General features: G+C 41.8%; 2 protein-coding genes and 1 pseudogene across 3 annotated transcripts in view; 1 reads left to right on the top strand and 2 right to left on the bottom strand.

Moving 5' to 3' along the window:
- Pcyt1a (phosphate cytidylyltransferase 1A, choline) overlaps positions 1-7,837 on the top strand; it is a 92,911-nt gene extending 85,074 nt beyond the window's left edge. For both annotated transcript variants that reach the window (XM_004668332.2, XM_045152147.1), the window contains exons 8-9: positions 1,956-2,144; positions 4,920-7,837. In XM_004668332.2, the coding sequence (XP_004668389.1) occupies positions 1,956-2,144; positions 4,920-5,126 (396 nt within the window). In that variant the 3' untranslated portion in view covers positions 5,127-7,837. The remainder of the gene's footprint in view (positions 1-1,955; positions 2,145-4,919) is intronic.
- LOC105944759 lies at positions 3,594-3,883 on the bottom strand (annotated as a pseudogene).
- Positions 7,838-8,634: 797 nt separating the features above from the next.
- The window catches only part of Slc51a (solute carrier family 51 subunit alpha), a 45,307-nt gene continuing 35,597 nt past the window's right edge, over positions 8,635-18,344 (bottom strand). Inside the window, exons 3-9 of the mRNA XM_004668331.2 lie at positions 14,984-15,138; positions 13,434-13,507; positions 12,904-13,062; positions 12,307-12,418; positions 11,917-12,063; positions 9,229-9,334; positions 8,635-8,771 (exon numbers count right to left, since the gene is read on the bottom strand). Of these exons, the coding sequence (XP_004668388.2) occupies positions 8,635-8,771; positions 9,229-9,334; positions 11,917-12,063; positions 12,307-12,418; positions 12,904-13,062; positions 13,434-13,507; positions 14,984-15,138 (890 nt within the window). The remainder of the gene's footprint in view (positions 8,772-9,228; positions 9,335-11,916; positions 12,064-12,306; positions 12,419-12,903; positions 13,063-13,433; positions 13,508-14,983; positions 15,139-18,344) is intronic.

Below are 18,344 nucleotides of genomic sequence, written 5' to 3'. Positions count from 1 at the left end.
AAGGTAGGGTCTCACTGACCTGGAATTCACTATGTAGTCTCAGGGTGGCCTTGAACTCATAGCTGTCCTCCTACCTCTGCCTCTCAAGTACATGTACCCCCATGCATGGCTGAGTTTACTTATTACTTATTTTTAATATTTATTTAGTTGGTTATTTATTTGCAAGCAGAGAGGGGGAAAGATGGGAGTGCTAGGGCCTCTTGCCACTGCAAACAATACATAAACCACTTTGTGTGTTATCTAACTTTACATTGATACTAGGAAATCAAACCAGGCCATTAGGCTTTGCAAACAAGTGGCTTTAACTGCTAAGACATCTTTCTAGCACAGTAAAGTTGATTTAAAAAGAAGAAATCTACTATGTCATCTATATCAGTTACCCATACTCCTATACTTACTCACAGATCTGTAAAAGAATAGGTGAACCAGAACCAGAGGTGATGGTACTCCTGTAATTCTAGTACTTGGGAAGCAGAAGCAGAAGGACAACCACAAATTCAAGGCCAGCTTGGGTTACATAGGGAATTTCAGGTCATCCAGGGCAACATCGGAGATCCTGCCTCAAACCAACCAATCAGTCAGATAATCTACTACAAAAAATAGGTGAGCCAAAGTATGGTGACATGTGCCTGTCATCTTCAGCACTCTGGAGGCTGAGACAGGATTACATATTTGAGGCTAGACTGAGCTACATAGCAAGAATCTGTCTCAGAAAATAAAACAAATCAACAACAGTCGAAAACTCCCCTCTTTCCTTCCTTCTTACCTTGTGCAACTAAGTACATATTCTACTTCTACCATCAAGATACACATAGCATTTCCTTTTCTTTATGATATGGAAATTATGACTTTCTGTTTTGTTTTTTAAAACAAGGCTTCACACTGTAACCCAGGTTGGCCTGAACTCCTGATCCTCCTGCCTTAGCCTCCTGGGTTTATAAGTTAGAAACCATCATGGTTGACTGACAGTACTTTTCATTTGACTAAATATTCTTTCCCTATCTATTAGATGGCTGGCTATTTTATGTTGGTAGGATCAACTTTTGCATCATTTTGCACATGAGCAAGTAGACCTTCAAATACCAAAAAAAATAAATAAAACATATTTTCATCTGAAAATGGAATGAGCCAGTGAGAGAAGGGTAAAAAGAATATCCAGCATAATAAGACAATATTTCCACTTTCAATCTGTTATAATGGGCTTTTTCTTGGTGCCTGTATATCTCTATCTAGAAGGAGTTATATTGAGCATACTTAACAATAATATTTTGGATTTCTTTTTTAAAAATTTGACTTCATTTGGCTGCATGCCAAATATACTGGCTATTGCCTATATATTTAGTTTAGTCTGGAGCTTCCACAATATTAGGATGATCACACTGTTATATATGATTGTCCAGAAAATACTTTTTATGGTACTATGCTAAAGAAATACAAGGATAGATTAAAGCAAAGCAAATTTATTTATTTATTTATTTGGTTTTCCGAGGTAGGGTGTCACTCTAGCTCAGGTTGACCTGGAATTCACTATATAGTCTCAGGGTGGCCTTGAACTCTCGGTGATCCTCCTACCTCTATCTCCCAAGTGCTAGGATTTAGGTCATGCGCCACCACACCCCGCTCAAAGCAAAATTTTAAAGACTGAAAACAGTATCAACATAGTAGGAAAATTCAGATTCAGTTATCATTTCCTTAAAATTGTGATTTGGGGGATGGAGAGATGGCTTAGTGGTTAAGGCACTTGCCTGCAAAGCCTAAGGACCCATGTTTGATTTCCTAGTACCCATTTAAGCCAGATGCTCAAGGTGGCACATGCATCTGGAGTTTGCAGTGGCTAAAGGCCCTTATATGCCTTTTCTCTTTCCCTCTCTCTCTCTCTCTGCCTCTTACTCTCTCTCAAATAAATAATAAAAAAATATTTTTAAATAAAAATAAATAGTTATTTGTCTACCTAGGAGAAGAAATACCACTTACAGGAGCGGGTTGACAAAGTAAAGAAGAAGGTGAAAGATGTGGAGGAAAAGTCAAAAGAATTTGTTCAGAAGGTGGAGGAGAAAAGCATTGACCTCATTCAGAAGTGGGAGGAGAAGTCCCGAGAATTCATCGGAAGTTTCCTGGAAATGTTTGGTCCAGAAGGAGCACTGGTATGACTTTTTCTCAGAAAGTCTAGGGAATTTCTAGAAAATTCAGGGAATTCTCATTCCTCCCACCCAGCCCTACTTGTGGTTCTAGTGATTGAACCCAGGGGACTTTATGCATGCTAAGCAAGTACTCTACCACAAAACTACATCCTCCCTTTTTATTTGGTCTTTTTAAAATATTTTTGTGTGTACACGCATGTGCGTGTGCACTGTGTGTATTGATGTGCCAGGGATTCCTGACACTGTAAACACTAGACAAATGCACCATTTTTTGTGTGTGTGTCTGGCTTTATATAAGTACTAGGGAATTGAACCCAGGATGGTAGGCTTTGCAAACAAGTGTCTTTAATGGCTGTGCCATCTCCTCAGCCCTGTATTTATTTTTCATTTGAAAAAGGATCTCCCTAAGTTGCAAGAACTAACTTTGAATTTGAGGCCAGCCTTGAACTTGTGATTCTTCTGCTTCAGCCTCTTGGCAATGCCCAGAGAGCTCAGAGAATCAGTGCTATGGAAAAACATGTAGAGCCCTTGGACAGAAGGGGATACCAGCATTAAGTTTATCTAACTTGTTATAACACATTCTCTTAAATAATTTTGCCAGTTCTCTACGTTGAAATCTAGTGACAAGATAAGTGAGTAGCCTTGCTACATTATTTCTTTTTCCAAGCCAGACTGTATCCAGCTTTATTAAAGATACTTTTTATAAACAATCATGGTATTTCAGGCAGGACATGGGCAGACACTCAGTCACAGTATACAAGAACTTTCAAACTCCTTTCTTGTATGGACTACCAAAATCAGAAAGCCACTATAACATCCAATGGAGTCTTGATGTGGTTCTCGGAACAGGGAAGTTTAAAGTGAGGATTGACATTTCACATTGAGCATGTTGTTTAACAACTTCTCACAAGCCGGCCCTGACTTTCAGGAAATAAAATGAAAATGGAAGGATTATTAATCTGAAAAATCCACCATGTTTTAGGAAAGGAGCCACAGTTCTTGTGAGGAACACTGTCATCTCAGTGATGTCCAGGTCATCTGACACACTGGCAGAATCATTGTGAAGGGATCTGGTCCCAACAGGTCTCTGGTTTTGAGAGAGTTAAGTCTATGCTGATGGTAGAGGAGAGAACATAAAAATGGACTTTGAGTTGTCTTATGCCATGAGGCATTTGTGCCAAGGTTGGCTACTTTGTCAACACAAGGGACTCCCTCCTCCCCAGAGCCAAGGGGAATCTTTCAAAACTATCAGGGAAAAGGTGTTTTCCCATCACTCCAGCTTGGGAGACCTTCTGTTAGTGACACTTGTTCCTCCCCCTCCCCCCCCAAATAAGGGAGTGTTCTGTGTGCTAATAACATAGCTTTAAGAAAAGTAAAGCAAAATTCTGCATTTTTATAAAACTTGATTAAAAAATTGTATTTCAAACTGTACAGTCACCAGAAGCACAGTTATTAAAAACGCACACACTTCACTTGGCATCTCCAGCAACCTTTGGCTTTCTGTGCCTGGTCTGTTTTGGCATCTCCATTCTCTGTAGGGTTATTCCTTCCATGCCAGTGTCAGCTTTTCCCTTTTTCCCTGTGGGTACCTTTTCTCCCTTCTTTACAGGGGTCATTTTAGGCTTGGGCTCTGGCTTTGGAGGAATGGGTTTAGCAGACAACCTTGAGGATCTTCTCTGTGATTCATCCTTCACCTTGGCTTTGTCTCTTTTAGCATCCCCTTCAGCCTTTCTTTGGGGCATGGTGGCAGGGGCGTGGGGGATGTAGGTGCTGAACGTGGGGATACAGCAGCATGTGGCTTTGGTCATTCTGGGGTTCGTCCTCGCTTCTTCTTCCCCATTATTTTTATAATATAGTTTTACATGGAAGAAAAGGAAAGGATAGAACAGAGAAAGGAAAGTTGCCTTACTGCAGAGTGCTGCTGTTGGATCCCAGTGAGGTGGGAACTGCTCCTGAGGAACAGCAGAGTCTTTTGAAACCAAGTGAAAGATTTAGTAGCCAAAGAAGAGGTAGGTCTGCTTACAATGCAGTCTTCCAGTTAAAAAATGGCCTGGATGTTCATGACCTCACAATACCTAATACTACCTATACAGGACCCTATAATAGGAAGATGATGACACCAAAATAAAAGAGAGAGTAATCGAGAGGGGGAAGGGATATAATGGAGAGTGGATTTGTGAAGGGGGAAAGTCGGGGAGTAGAGGGAATTATTACGGTGTATTGTCTATAATTATAGAAATGCTAAATTTAAAAAATATTTAGTTAGTGGACCCTAGGTTGACCATCAGGAAAGATCTGAGTTTTAGGGTATTATAATTAGTAATAGAGCAGATCACTTGGGAAGAATATGGAACTTACTTTTCAGAGAATTTGAAAACTGGGCTTGGTACCCCTTTGTCTGATTTCCTTTGTTTTCAACCTGAAACCTGGAATACAGGCTAAGTAGCCTTTTGAAAGATTTCTTTACATAGAAGTCAAAGATTTGCTGATTGTGGGGAATAGGTAAGAACCTGTGAATAAATGGTACAGTATGGAGGAATTTGTTGAGAATTATAGTTAAGTCCCTGGCCTCTTGCTTACTCAGTCAAGTTTAGCATTGCAGGGCTAGGGGATACCAGTCTGGTAGAGTTTTGCTAAGTACTTGAGTTACTAGGTTTGAGCCACAGTAATGAAAAAAATATTGTTGTATTCATGATAATTTGAGTCTCAGGTACTTTAGTGGTGATTTATATAATTTATAGGTATCTTCTAACTCTGCTTTTTGGTCTCCTTCCCCAGAAACATATGCTGAAAGAGGGAAAAGGCCGGATGCTACAGGCCATCAGTCCTAAGCAGAGTCCCAGCAGCAGCCCTACTCATGAACGTTCTCCTTCCCCATCTTTCCGATGGCCCTTCTCTGGCAAAACGTCCCCATCTTCTTCCCTAGCAAACCTCTCTAGGCGTAAGGCCGTAGCCTACGATATCAGCGAGGATGAAGACGACTAACCTTTCATCCTTTTTTCGTCTTCCTACCTCTGTCACATCACCTTCAGAAGCCCTCTGTTGAATTCCACATTGTGAACCCAACACTAAACATAAGAACAGCTGCAAAGAAAAGACAAATGGGGCAAGAGGACCTGAGAATGAGGGAACCAAAATTACTCGTGCTGTAACACATCAATCGCCCACACCAAGGAGGCTGACCACACCTTAGAAGCCTATTCTGCATCTATCCACTCTCCCCAAGGACTTTCCTTTACTGTTTATGTTCATGTGATCTTGACAGGGAAATTGTCATTTTTATTAATTTTTTTTTAAATTAGTCTTTCAAATATAGTAAGTAGAACTAACTTTTTTGCCCCTAAGGAGTGGGCAGAAGAAGGAAGTGTGCAATACCTCGAGGCCTTTTCTTCATGATACCCTGTAGTGTTTGCCTTCTGTTCTGAAGCAAAATGGCTTGCCAGGTCCTTAAGTAGTAAGTCATGTTGATGGGTAATTTGGGGGAATTATCTTAATTTTGACTTCCAAAAAAAAGGAAAGAAAAAGCTAAAAGCTGAATTAATCACAAATCCCCTGTCCTGCTAGCATGTGTGTCAATATGTCTGTGGGAAGAAGCTCTGAGCCTAAATTTTCTTACTCCCTGAGGAGTTTCTTACTGGACCCAGTAGAGTCCGTAAAGATACCTATGAAGATGGAACCAAACATGTTGTCAATTGTAGTTTTTCTGTGGCATTCATCATCTCAGAAAATTCTGTTGCCCATTTATTTCAGAGCTCTTGTCAATTTTTTCCTGCAACTGACCTATAAACGAAGGAACACTTTGAGGGTTACTATGATTGGAGAGGAGAGTGGGACAAAACTCAATCCCGTACAAAGTCAGTTTAGGTTGAGATCCTGCTAGAAGTCCCTTAACCCTGCTATTTCCAGGCTTTCTAGAAAGGATACTTTATTAATGTCTGTGGATTGAACTTGATCTGTTGATCCATGATTATTGTCATACTGAGTACTTAAAAAGACTTTCACCAAGTATGCAGGCAAAATGATAATAAGGAAACATTTTCATTTCTAAAACAGTTGTCTTATATACATCTCTGCCCCTCTTAAGAATGTTCTTAAGTAGAGCCATGGAGTGTCTCTTCTGAAAGCTTCAGCTGGCAGGGACTTCCCTCCACTGCTTCTCCAGAAAGTCGCAAATGTGGGTTTGAGTTACTAGGATATTGTAGGTCCTCCCTTTCCACCTATGCCTCATGGCTATGGTCCCACCTTACCTGTTAGGTTGCCCAGGGGGAAGTCAGTACTTGAATTTCAAGTCAAAGACTCACCCCATCACTCATAAAGGGGTAGAGCTGTAGTGTTTCCTTGGCCCTCGGCGAGGACTATGAGCATCTCACAGTTCCTCCCCACTTTCTGGTAGAAGCTTCCCTACTGCCTGAGGGCCCATGCCTGCCTGCACAGCAGAGTCCAAAAGCCTAAACTCAGAATTATTTGGCCTCAAGGTCTCACAGAAGTCCTGTAGCAGATTCTAAGAAGGAGTCATTTCAGCAGCCAGATAGAGGAGGCAGGTGGGAAGTTTACTGTTTGCATACACTCAGCTCAGGAGACTGAAGAATAGAGTTTGCAATGTGAAAGAAATGAAAATGAGTCACTGGTATTGCTGCAGCTGCTTCTGATAGCTGAGCCAAGACCTGTGTCAGGCAGAAGCTTGGGAGAGAAGGTTGGGGATATGAGGAGGTTGAAAATTGTAAAGAGGAAAAAATATGGACACGGAGAACTTTAACCCTTTCTGGTGACCATTAATTTAGGCAGTACCAGAGTTATTCTTATTTAACTTGTGGTCACACAGCTGGCCAGGCAATCTCTAGAGTATCCCTCTGTTTTGGTTCTTCACAGTGCTTTGTTACTGCTTCAGGGTTATCTTCACTGGTGCTACCTTTATAGAGCCCACTGTCTTTTAAATCCTGCTCTACATCCATTACCTAAAATTTTTCCTAATCAGTTATATTTCCCTGATTTTCTTTGATTTCCCAAAGCCATAGCTTCTAGATGTCTGTCAGCATGCATGCACCAGAAGTTGAACCAATACAGATTAAACACACACACACACACACACAGAGAGAGAGAGAGAGAGAGAGAGAGAGAGAGAGAGAGACCTCCCTTAACAATGTTTTAAGAACAAATGATATTTTTAAATATTGCCAATATAAGTATTTTTAAAGGTTATACTTTTCAAAGTAATAACAATGATTTCTTATAAACTAGATTATCACGGAGGTTAAGGAATCCTTGCTTCTGTTTTCTCAAAATAAATTAATTTGTTTTGGGGATTACACTATTAACTGTTAATTCTCTTTAAAAGAAGAAAGATTTTCTGTCTGCCGAAGTACTGTTAGCACTCAGTCTGAGGTAAAAACAGAAGCATTAGGTTTAACACAAGGGAGATTCAGATGTGTTCCTTTAGGCTTGTGGTAGGTCTCCCATCTTTTGGGGAGGTACTGACTGTTTTAAATCCCAAGAGTTGATTGGGTGTTTTATATAAAGGGTTTTGTAAAGAAAAGAGTGTTGGAAAGAACTACCAGCCTTGGCATGAATCATCTGTGTGAGCCATGGGGAAGTTTTCCTCAGTTGGAGTTCAGTCTGTCATTCTCCTGTCTGCTATTAATCTGTTTGGATTTATTTTAGCTTTTATCAGTTAGCCAAATAAAGACAACTTGGTTTTACCTAGTGTTCCATTCCTGTTTTGACCTGGTATACATGTGTATGAGGTTTTAAGTATTTATTTGTATTCTCAATTCCTTCAGTTTGTGCCATAATTTCCTCAAAATCAAGGTTCATGCCAAGTGCATTGATCCACGCTTATAATCCCAGCACTTGGAAGGTAGATGCAGGATGATCAATAGTTCAAGGTCATTGACAGCTACATAATGAGTTCAAGGCTAACCTAGGCTACATGATACTCTAAAGATCTCAGAAATAAGCAAAACCAAGCTTCATGACCATAAATAATAGGTGGCTACTTGGCATAGAAAACTCCAAAAGCTATTGTCTTTCAATTGGGAACTCCAGACATCCTGGACCTGTTGTTATCAATACCATATTGACACATCTGTAAGGAAAAGCACCTTCCAGTCTATAGGAGCCTGGTTTCTTCAAGACATTAGGCTGGTGCTATTTTGCCTAACTAAGGTCTGTTCATTTACCAGACATAGTACATGTACACAATGTATGCATCTTCCCCTTTATTCTGTTGTGTGGAATCTCAGAGTGGTCTTTCACCTTCAACATAACAGGCTTCCAGAGTTAATGGCACCATAGAAGCAGTATGGCCAGTTGCAGGGTCTCAGACTTCTTCTCTGGACAAGATTCAAAACAATCATCCCTATAGTCACACACAGTCTGGCCAGTTTGTGCTGACAGTGGGAGGCCTTTCCCATTTGGTCAAGGTTGAGGGGCAGTGGAGGAATCCCATGCTGTCCTAAGAAGTACAGTATCTTCTCCATTGTCCAAGCCATTTACCTCAGGCTTTGAGTTTCAAGTCCAGTTTTGAAGATGAGAAAGTTTCATACCCAACCTTGACATCTTTCCTCCGGTAGTACATTCGTGTCAACACAGTCATCAAGAAAGTCTCTACTATGAGGACATGGCAATTCATCACTGCATTGAGGAGTAAGATATAACATAGGTTATGGTAAGTTATGGAGATAGTCTCATACTAGCATCCCTAGCATGTCAGTTGAGTAACACTCTATCCCCAACCTAGGGGATAATACAACAGAGTAGATTAATGATAAAGGCAAAAGTCAGAACTGGGCTCTACCTTCTGTGATCTGAGGCCAGCATGTGTGGTTAATAATACTTCCTAACCACACCCATTCCTGTCCCAGGAGCTAAGGACTGGACCCATGGCTTGGTTTGGCCATCAGAACCGACATCAAGTTGGGGCATTTTTGTCTATAATCAGAGCCGTCACAGTCTCTTTAGATCATCTGCTCTTACTTCTTGGAGAGCTCTTTCTGAATGTTCTAAGCAGACTGGCCTAACTTCTGTTCAAAGGTTCTTTCATCTCCTATTTCATGCATCTCACAGTGGAATAGGAGCCCTATGTGCTTACCCTGAGACCTGGTTTTAGAAGAATAGGGAGGTGAACAAGCAATCTGCCCACCATTGGCCAAAATGGAGAAGATGGAAGGCTGCAGGGCAGTCAGGATGACAAGCACCTGCAGACAGAACAGAAGAGCAAAATGACAGTGGGTTGCTCACTATTGCCCTGGTGCTGAGGCCGGCAGCCCCTGCCAGTTTCTATCCCATAGTATAGGTCTGCCATTAGCTCTCTGTAGTTACCTAGGGTTGAGACTCATGCTTGCTTGAAAATTTGTGTTTTTCTCTTTAGGCAAATCATAATCTTGTCTTCTGCCTTATATTAGACTTGCTCCTAAAACAAAATATTTCCTTCTCTCACCCATAATTACTTCATGGATAAAAAGGTAGAGGGTTAGAGCAAAGGAATTCCATCCAGCTGAAGTGGCTGAGATCCTTGCTTCTAGAATGATGGATGGTAAACCATTAAAGGTGCCCTTTGAAACCTGCTATGTCAGAGGCAAGAAGAAGAAATGGGTTTTAAGGAACATTTTCAGGGAGAAAGTTCTAAGCATGAGTAGTGGTGTTTGCACAACAATGTGAATATACTTAGTCACAGAACTGAACCCTTAAGAATTATTAAGAGGGTTAGGGAAATGGCTCAGTAATTAAAGGTGTTTGCTTGGCATACATAAAGCCAGATGCAAAAAGTGGTGCAAGCATCTGGTATTCGTTTGTGTACACAAACATGCAAACATGTTGACTTGTGTATTGCCAAAAGATATGTTTAAAGTCCTGAACCCTGACACCTCAGAATGTGACCTTATTTGGAAATCAAAATTGCAGGTATAATTAGTTAATAGAATAAGGTGGGTTGGCCCTATGTATTTTTAGCTTCAACTGATTTTTAAATCATTCAGAAAATATTACAAATTATACACAGTGCATGTGCATAACACATTGTATAAATTTATGTATAGTTAATATGTATATGGAGAAACAAAGTACACATGGGAAATATTAACAACTAGTTAAACTCTTTGTTTTTTTAAGGTAGGGTCTCACTCTAGCCCAGGATGACCTGGAATGCACTATGTAGTCTCAGGGTGGCCTCAAACTCAATCAAGGCAATCCTACCTTGGCCTCCAAAGTGCTGGGATTAAAGGCATGCACCAGCACATCTGGTGATAATGGATAAAACTCTTAATGCTATTTTTGTAACTCTTCTTAGTAAAAATGGTCAAAACGATGGGCTGAAGAGATGGCTTAATAGTTAAGGTGCTTGCCTACAAAGCCTAAGGACCCAGGTTCAATTCTCCAGGTCCCCACATAAGTCAGATGCACAAGGTGGTGCATGCATCTGGAGTTTGTTTACAGTAACTAGAGGCCCTAGCGCACCCATTCTCTGCTCTCTATCTCTCCCTTATGTCGCTAATAAACAAAAACTCTTCAAAAATTGTCAAAATGAAAAGCTAAAATATATATCTAAAATTTTGGCACAGTATAGTATAGACAGTCTCCTGAAATGAGTAAAAACATTGATTGGTCTGAAAAATGGCTCAGCAGCTAAGGCACTTGCCCGCAAAGCCTAGCAACCCAGGGTCAGGTCCAGTTCCCCAGTATCCACATGGAGCCAGATGCACAAAGTGGTGCATGCATCTGGAGTTCGTTCACAACAGCTGGAGGCCCTGGAATACCCATTCTCTCTCTCTATCTCCCTCCCTCCCTCTCCTCTCTCTACTTGCAAATAAAATTTAAAAAAAAAAATAGATAAAAAGTATATATCTGGGCTGGAGATGTAGCCCAGCCAGTAGACTGCTTTCTAACGTGAAAATTCCTAAGTTTTAATCCCAGCATCAAATAAGCCAGGCATGGTGGTGTTCACTTGTAAATGCAGAAGTTAAGTGGAGGCAGGAAGTCAAGACCATCCTCAGCTACATAGTGAGTTTGAGACCCATCTGGGCTGTAGTCCTATCCCCCCACCCCAAAAAAGTACATTTCAGCATGATATACTGTCCACTGTCTCAAGAATGAGAACCACTAAAAAAATATCTACTATAAGGAAGTTAGCCTTCAGTGTTGTGAAGAAATGTGATTTCTGAGTGTTGAGATTTTGTTTGCTTTCATTATTTATTTATTTATGCTGATTTTTGTTCTTGTTTTGTGTTGTTTTGTTTTTGAGCTTCACTATTAGCTCAGGTTGACCTCAAATCCAGGTCCTCCTGCCTCAGCCCACTGAAAGTAGGCTGCTTATAAAAACAGAGACAGAAACATGGAGAAGTTCCTGTGATAATGGAGACAGAAATTGGAGTGATGCTGCTAATGGCCAAGTAATACCAAAAACTGCTGGTCACCACATGAAAGGAAGAGGCAAGCTAAGTTCTCCCAGGCAGGTTTCATAGAGTGTGGCCCATGACATTTTGATTTTGGATTTTCAGTTTCTAGAACTACATATCTATTGTTTTAACCCACCTAATCTGTGGTATTTTGTTACTGCAGTCCTGAGAAGCTATTGCAGCACAGAAATGCAAAAATGAAACCAAACTAAAATAAAATAATAAAACACAAAAGGAGGGTGAGTGGAGATTGTGTTTCAAATCTCACAGGAAACCCAGAATTTAAGAGGAAGATTCTCAGTCCTGCCTTCGCCTGTTAGTCTCACCTCCTGACCCCAATCATTTGCAACTTTATAAACACCGATCCTTTCCAGTAGTATAGTTACCTGGAACAGAGCAAATTTGGCTCCTATGTTTTGCTCCCCCAGGTGCTGCCTGGCTTGACGGAAAAGGATGGCCAGGGCCCAGAGAGCCAACAAGGTAGATACCCCAAGAAAAGTGTTGATCCATAAAGCTGTGCTCTTCTCAGAAATCTGGTGACAGACCAAAAACCAGTCAGAGAGGGAGACAAGACCATCCCTCCTTTATTTCTCCACTCCATGTCAGCAAAAACCACAAGGCCTAGAACTCATCTCCATTGGAGTCCTTGGGCCTCTACTTTTCCACAGCCACCCTGTCCCTGGGACCTTATGTCAGGGGTTCTGGCCCCAGCTTCTCCTTTCAGGGCCCAGTGATACAGAGTCTCGGACTTTGCCAACCCTTTCCTTCTGGCTTACATCTGCTGGGTCATAGATGCCATCAGGGATGAGAAACAGGCCCACCAGGCATAGCAGTATCTTGAAGAAGGCATATTGGAAAGGACCCAATATCAGGAGCTGAAGCTTCTTTCTGAGGTTGGGGGAAAGGATTAGGAACAGGACTCAAAATCCACTCATCCTAAGAACACTTCCCAGTCCCTTCACTGGGCTTTTGGGCCATTATGACCCCAGAAAGGTTTCAAAAAGATCACAGGAAAAAGTATGTTGAGATAATTGGGAGCCTCCTTTGCCTCCCACTCCTCCCTAGAACAGAATGCTACCTATTGAGCAATAGCTATCAGAGTGCTGCTGACCTTAAGCCCATTAACCAAGATAGGAAGACAGGGCAGGTGCTCAAAGTACAGTTTCCTTGTGGTTGAAGTGTAAAAATTATTCCTCTGCTCCCCTTTTCCCTTGGGCTGGGTTCCAACCATGTGAGACTTCTGGCTGAGTGAGGACTACCAACTGTTATTAGTGGTTTTGACACATATAAGCCTAATTCCAAGAGTCCTCACGTAGGGGTACAGAGCCAAAGATGCTCAACTGTCCTTCCTGAAGACCCTGTTCCTGCTTTACCTTGTGAGCATGAGAGGAGGGCAACAGGGACAGCAGCAGCAGCAGGGGCCAGTGTGGATTCTTATTGGGGTGTCCTTTAGTGTTCTCATCACTGCTTCCTTTCCACCAAAGCCTTCCACTATGACCAGCATCAGTAAGTAAAAGCATATGGCATAAAACCTGGGGAAGAGAAATGGGACTGCAAGTACCCGAGACAATAGCCTTTGCTGCCAAGAAAAACAGAGCTTACTGAGGGAAAGACCTTAGGGGATGTCATCCTGTATGCATGCACCAAGAGGAGCAGAAAGGAGAGTGGATCCAGAGGTCTAGGAAAAGGGAACTTTAAGGCTCTAGGAGCAAAGGTGCGTGAGGTGACTGAGGACTGTGTCAAAACAAGGGATTCCCTGGACAGAATAAATTCAAGAGTCACATTAGCACACGTTGGCACAGGCTAGATTCATGAGCAACTGGAATTAAAGATATGGACTCTAGAATACTAGGGAGCAGAAAGGGACCCCCCCCCAGAGGTGTGGGTGGGGATGGACACTCACGAAGTTATGGCCATTTCCACGAGCATGAGGGAACGAGGGATCCAGAGACCAAAGCAGCAGAACACAGATACCACCTGCTTGTAAAGGAGCAGGGTGCAGGTTATGGCAGGAAGGGAATGTTCTAACTTTTTGTGGCAAGGGTTCAAGGAAGCAAGACCTATACATTTCAGGCACTAGTCCTTATAAGTTGTGGCTGATGGATCAGGGAGTATGGGTCAGAGGTAGAGTTAATGCTTGGCACATGAAAGGGCTCTGTCCTTAATACCAGCAACAAAACAATAAATGTTGTAAATGAAAAATAATTCAACCAAGCAAACCAAAGACCTATATAATGACTGTATAGAGCCACTTTAAAAAAAAAAAAAGGCAGGCTAAAGAGATTGCTCAGTCGTTAAAGTCACTTGCTGTAAAGCCTGAAGGTCCAGATTCAGTTTTCCAGTGTCTACTAAAGCCAGATGCACAAAGTGGCACATGCAGTTGGAGTTTGTTTGCAGTGGCAAGAGGCCCTGCCATGCCAATTCTCTCATTCTCTCTCTCTCTGTCATAAATAAAGCTTCACAGCTGCTGGGGATATGACTCAGTGGTAGAGTGTACAGTGGTTACCTACCAGCACAAGGACCCTGGGCTCAACCCCAGTACCCCACTACTACAGACACACACACACAAACAGCACAAGGGTAGAAAGGTAGAACTGAGTATGAATCTGTGAAAAAGTTCTTTCCCTATTCATTAGAAAACCACTGTCTGCCTGTATAGGAAGGAGACCTGCTTTTCCCTTTTTAATTTTTTTTTTTGTTTTTATTTATTTATTTGAGAGCGACAGACAGAGAGAGAGAAAGAATGGGTGTGCCAGGGCCTCCAGCCACTACAAACGAACTCCAGACACATGCGCCCCCTTGTGCATCTGGCTAACATGGGTCCTGGGGAATTGAGCCTCAAACTGGGGTCCTTAGGCTTCACAGGCAAGCACTTAACCGCTAAGCCATCTCTCCAGCCTGAGACCTGCTTTTTAAAATGTATACCTGGGCTAGAGCAAGACCCTACTTCAAAAAAATCCAAAAGAGGAAAGAAAGGAAGTATATATATAGATACAGATATGTATCTCTCTATATATAGATATAAGATAGAGGGAGAAAGAAGGGGCATGCCAGGGCCTCTAGCCACTGCAAATGAACTCCAGATACATACACCGCCTTGTGCATCTGACCTTATGTGGGTACTGGGGAATTGAGCCTGGCTCCTTTAAGCACCTTAACCACTAAGCCATTTCTCCAGCCACCTGCTTTTAACAGCAATACCATAGCAAAGGGAAGAGTGGACACTCTGGGTTCAGAGTAGGGACTCACTGTCTGTAGCCCTTATAATTTGAACACCCCATACTACTGTTACTGGACCTTCCAAACAAGAGGAGATCAGTTCACAATCTCCACCCTAGATGGTACTGGCAGACAACTCTCTTCTGTTCTAGTACCAACTGTTAAGTTTAAGGGAATTCTCAAAATGACCTGCCTCCTATCAGTTTTTCCTGAGGTGTGCTCCAGGATCCTCACCGTAGGTGCAGAGCTACTCCAGATTAGAGTCCTCTTCTTGATGGGGCAAAACGTGTTCTTATATAGATAGATAGCATCCTCCACAAAGATAGCAATCGATCCCATAGCAAGAAAGGTCATGATGACTGTGAGGGCAATTTCCACTGGTCCCAATTCTAGAGTAGAAGAGGAAGTAGATTCCAGTGAGCTGAAGGCCAGATAATGATGCAGAAGTCCCTGCAAGTTGTTTAACATTAATACATGGTTTTCACTACCTTATTAAAAAGGTTTTAACTTTTCCTTAAGTTATTCTCTTTTTTTTTTGTTTGTTTGTTTTTTGAGAGAGTCTAATTCTTGTTTTGGGGAGGTGGGTTTTGTTGGGTTTTTGTTGTTTGTTGTTTTGGGTTTTTCTTTTTCTCTTTTTGGTTTTTGGTTTTGGTTTTGGTTTTTCAAGGTAGGGTCTCACTCTAGCCCAGGCTGACCTGGAATTCACTAGGTAATCTCAGGGTGGCCTCGAACTCACGGTGACCCTCCTCCCTCTGCCTCCCCAGTGCTGGGATTAAAAGCCTGTGCTAGCACACCCGGCAGGGTTTTCTTTTTTTTGAGATAGGGTCTCACTCTAGTTCGGGCTGACCTGGAATTCACTCTGTATTCTTAGGGTGGCCTTGAACTTACAGCAATCCTCCTACCTCTGCCTCCCAAGTGCTGGGATTAAAGGCATGAGCTACAATGCCTGGTGAGAGAGTCTAATTCTGTAGCTCAAGCTGACCTAGAACTCACTATGCAAGCCAAATCTGGCCTCTAACTCTTGACAATCCTTATGCTTCATCCTCACAAGTGCTGAAATTACAGGTGTGAGCCACTATGCCTGGCTGAAATTTTTAACTGACAAAATTTGTATATATTTATGGTATACAACATGATGTTTTCACATTATATATATATATACATATATACATTGTGGAATGATGAAATCAAACTAATTAATATATTAATTATCTTACATATATATTTTTTTGTGGCAAAACAGTTAAGATTTATTGTTAGCAATTTTCAAGTATATAACATATTACTATTATCTATAACCACAATGTGGAATCCTAGATACCTTGAGCTTATTCTTCCAGTGTAACTAAAATTTTATATCCTTCGGGGCTGGAGAGATGGTTTAGTGGCTAAGGCACTTGCCTGCAAAGCCAAAGGACCCAGGTTTGACTCCCCAGGACCCACGGAAGCCAGATGCACAAAGGGGCGTCACACATCTGGAATTTGTTTGCAATGGCTGGAGGCCCTAGTGTGCCCATTCTCTCCCTCCCTCTCTCCGTCTCTCTCTCTCTCTCCCTATTTCTGTATTTCTCTCTCTCAAATAAATAAGTACAAATAAAATCTTTTTTTAAAATTATATCATTTAAGCAACATCTCCCCAACAGGGCCTGACCACAGTTCCCTTGAGTTCGTTTTTATAATTCAATGAGATCATACAGCACTTGTCATTCTGTGCCTGACTTATTTCACTTAATACAATGTCCTCCATATTTATTCATGTTGTTACAAATAACAGGATTTCCTTTTTTAAAAAAGCAAAATAGTATGTCATTGTGTATAAGAAGCACATACTTTTATGCATACATATTTTGACAGACACGTTCAAATCTTGATGTTATAAACAGTGATGCAATGAACATGAGACTATAACCTCTTTGGAAGCTTTTGAGACACAAATATCACAATTTATTACACAACTCTTTTCTGGGAGGAACATATTTATTTTGGCTTACAGTCTTGCAGGGAAGCTTCATGATAGCAAGGAAGAGCATGGCACCAAAAGATGCTGGACATCACTTCAGTCACAGCAGGTGCAAAGCAGCAGAAGGAACATGATCTTGAACTGGTGTGTGGGAAGTAGCAAACGCACTCCCAACAACATATCTCTTCTAACTAGGTTCCACCTCCTTGATTGATACCAGCTAAGGACCAGGCATTCAAAACAGGTGTGTTTATGGGAGACATCTGATCAAACCGCCACACTCACAACTGAAATGAGGTATATTGTCTAAGGAATGGTATTCTGTGTACTGGCCTGGTGAAAACCAAATGCAGCCTCTTGGGGTTTGGAATTGTGGCAGTGGGAATTCTTTTGTTTTCTTTTTCTTCTTTTTGTTTTTATCATTGACAACATCGTTTGTATGGATATATCATGTGTTGGTAACTTCTTATCCCCCATCCCTGCCCCCATTCTGCTGGGGATCCTCCTCAGTGGGATTATTATTCAACATGGGGTTGTAGGTTATGTGCTGTGGGAGCAGCAGTCCATGTTTTGGTTTGTGTGTGTCTGTGTGTGTATGTGAGGAGGGATGCCTTGGGACATGATGTCTCAACCTATGGCTCTTACAATCTTTCCAACCCCTTTCCTGAAAAATTTCCTGAGCCATGGTGGGTGACTTTTAAGTCTACTTCAGTGATGAGCTCTTAGTAGCCTCTGGATCTCTGGTTTGGTAGGTGTTGATATCCTCAGGGTCTGTCTCCTTCACCCTGGTGCTGATTGTCAGGTTCACCATGGAAGCAGCACTCTTGCTTATCTCCCCAATTCCTCTGTGGTTTCAGCTGTGGCTTGGCTCAAGTATAAGGGATAGTTTATCTCCTCAGGTCTCACTACCTTCTGAAAAAGAAGAACAAATTCTCCAATGGAGAGTGAAGTCAGTGTAGTATAAATGAAATAAGCAATAATTTAGAGAGAATTTGATGTATGTAACCCCTCTTTTAGCCAATGACTAGTGAGAGCTTGACACTGGAGAGCGTAATCTTTTTCTCCATAGGATTTTGATCTGGGTCCCAATTCCAGATATGGGTTCCATTCCACTGAGTGGATCTCTTAGGAAATCAGAAAGCTATTGGTTACCCACTGAGGTGGTGTGCCACTATTGCACTGGTGTGCACAACCTGTCAGGGTGTTTGCTTCTGAGTAGCTTAGGCCTCTGGTTGCTCAGACCATTGTTGACTACTTTCCCAAAGTAGCTCATGTAATGTTGTCCCTAGATTCACTGTCTGGGGACTGGCTCTCTTCTGGATTCCAGCAAGATCTCTCCATGTCCTGTGTTGGCAGCATATGGTGTCTTCAGGAGTCAGGTCTTAGATTTTGCCTCAGGTGGTAATTAAGTGCTTTGACAGAAACCTGTCTTGTTTTGGGGACCTTGTAGGTTTGTCTGATCAACAGCTCATTGTGGGTAGAAGCTGATTTCTGGTACTGGGAATTACAGGCCAGAGACAAAAAAAAAAAAAAAAAAAAAAATTAAGGTTAGGCTTCATCCTACCCTCTCCAGGGCCCATTCTTTCCAGGCGCTCGGCCTTACTCCTGTTGAAGGTTAGATCCTTTAGTATATCT

Source organism: Jaculus jaculus, chromosome 6 (genome assembly GCF_020740685.1).
Source record: "Jaculus jaculus isolate mJacJac1 chromosome 6, mJacJac1.mat.Y.cur, whole genome shotgun sequence".
In the NCBI taxonomy this organism is placed as follows: domain Eukaryota; kingdom Metazoa; phylum Chordata; class Mammalia; order Rodentia; family Dipodidae; genus Jaculus; species Jaculus jaculus.
Note: the sequence above shows the minus strand (reverse complement) of the source record. Positions and strands in the feature narration are given on the sequence as shown.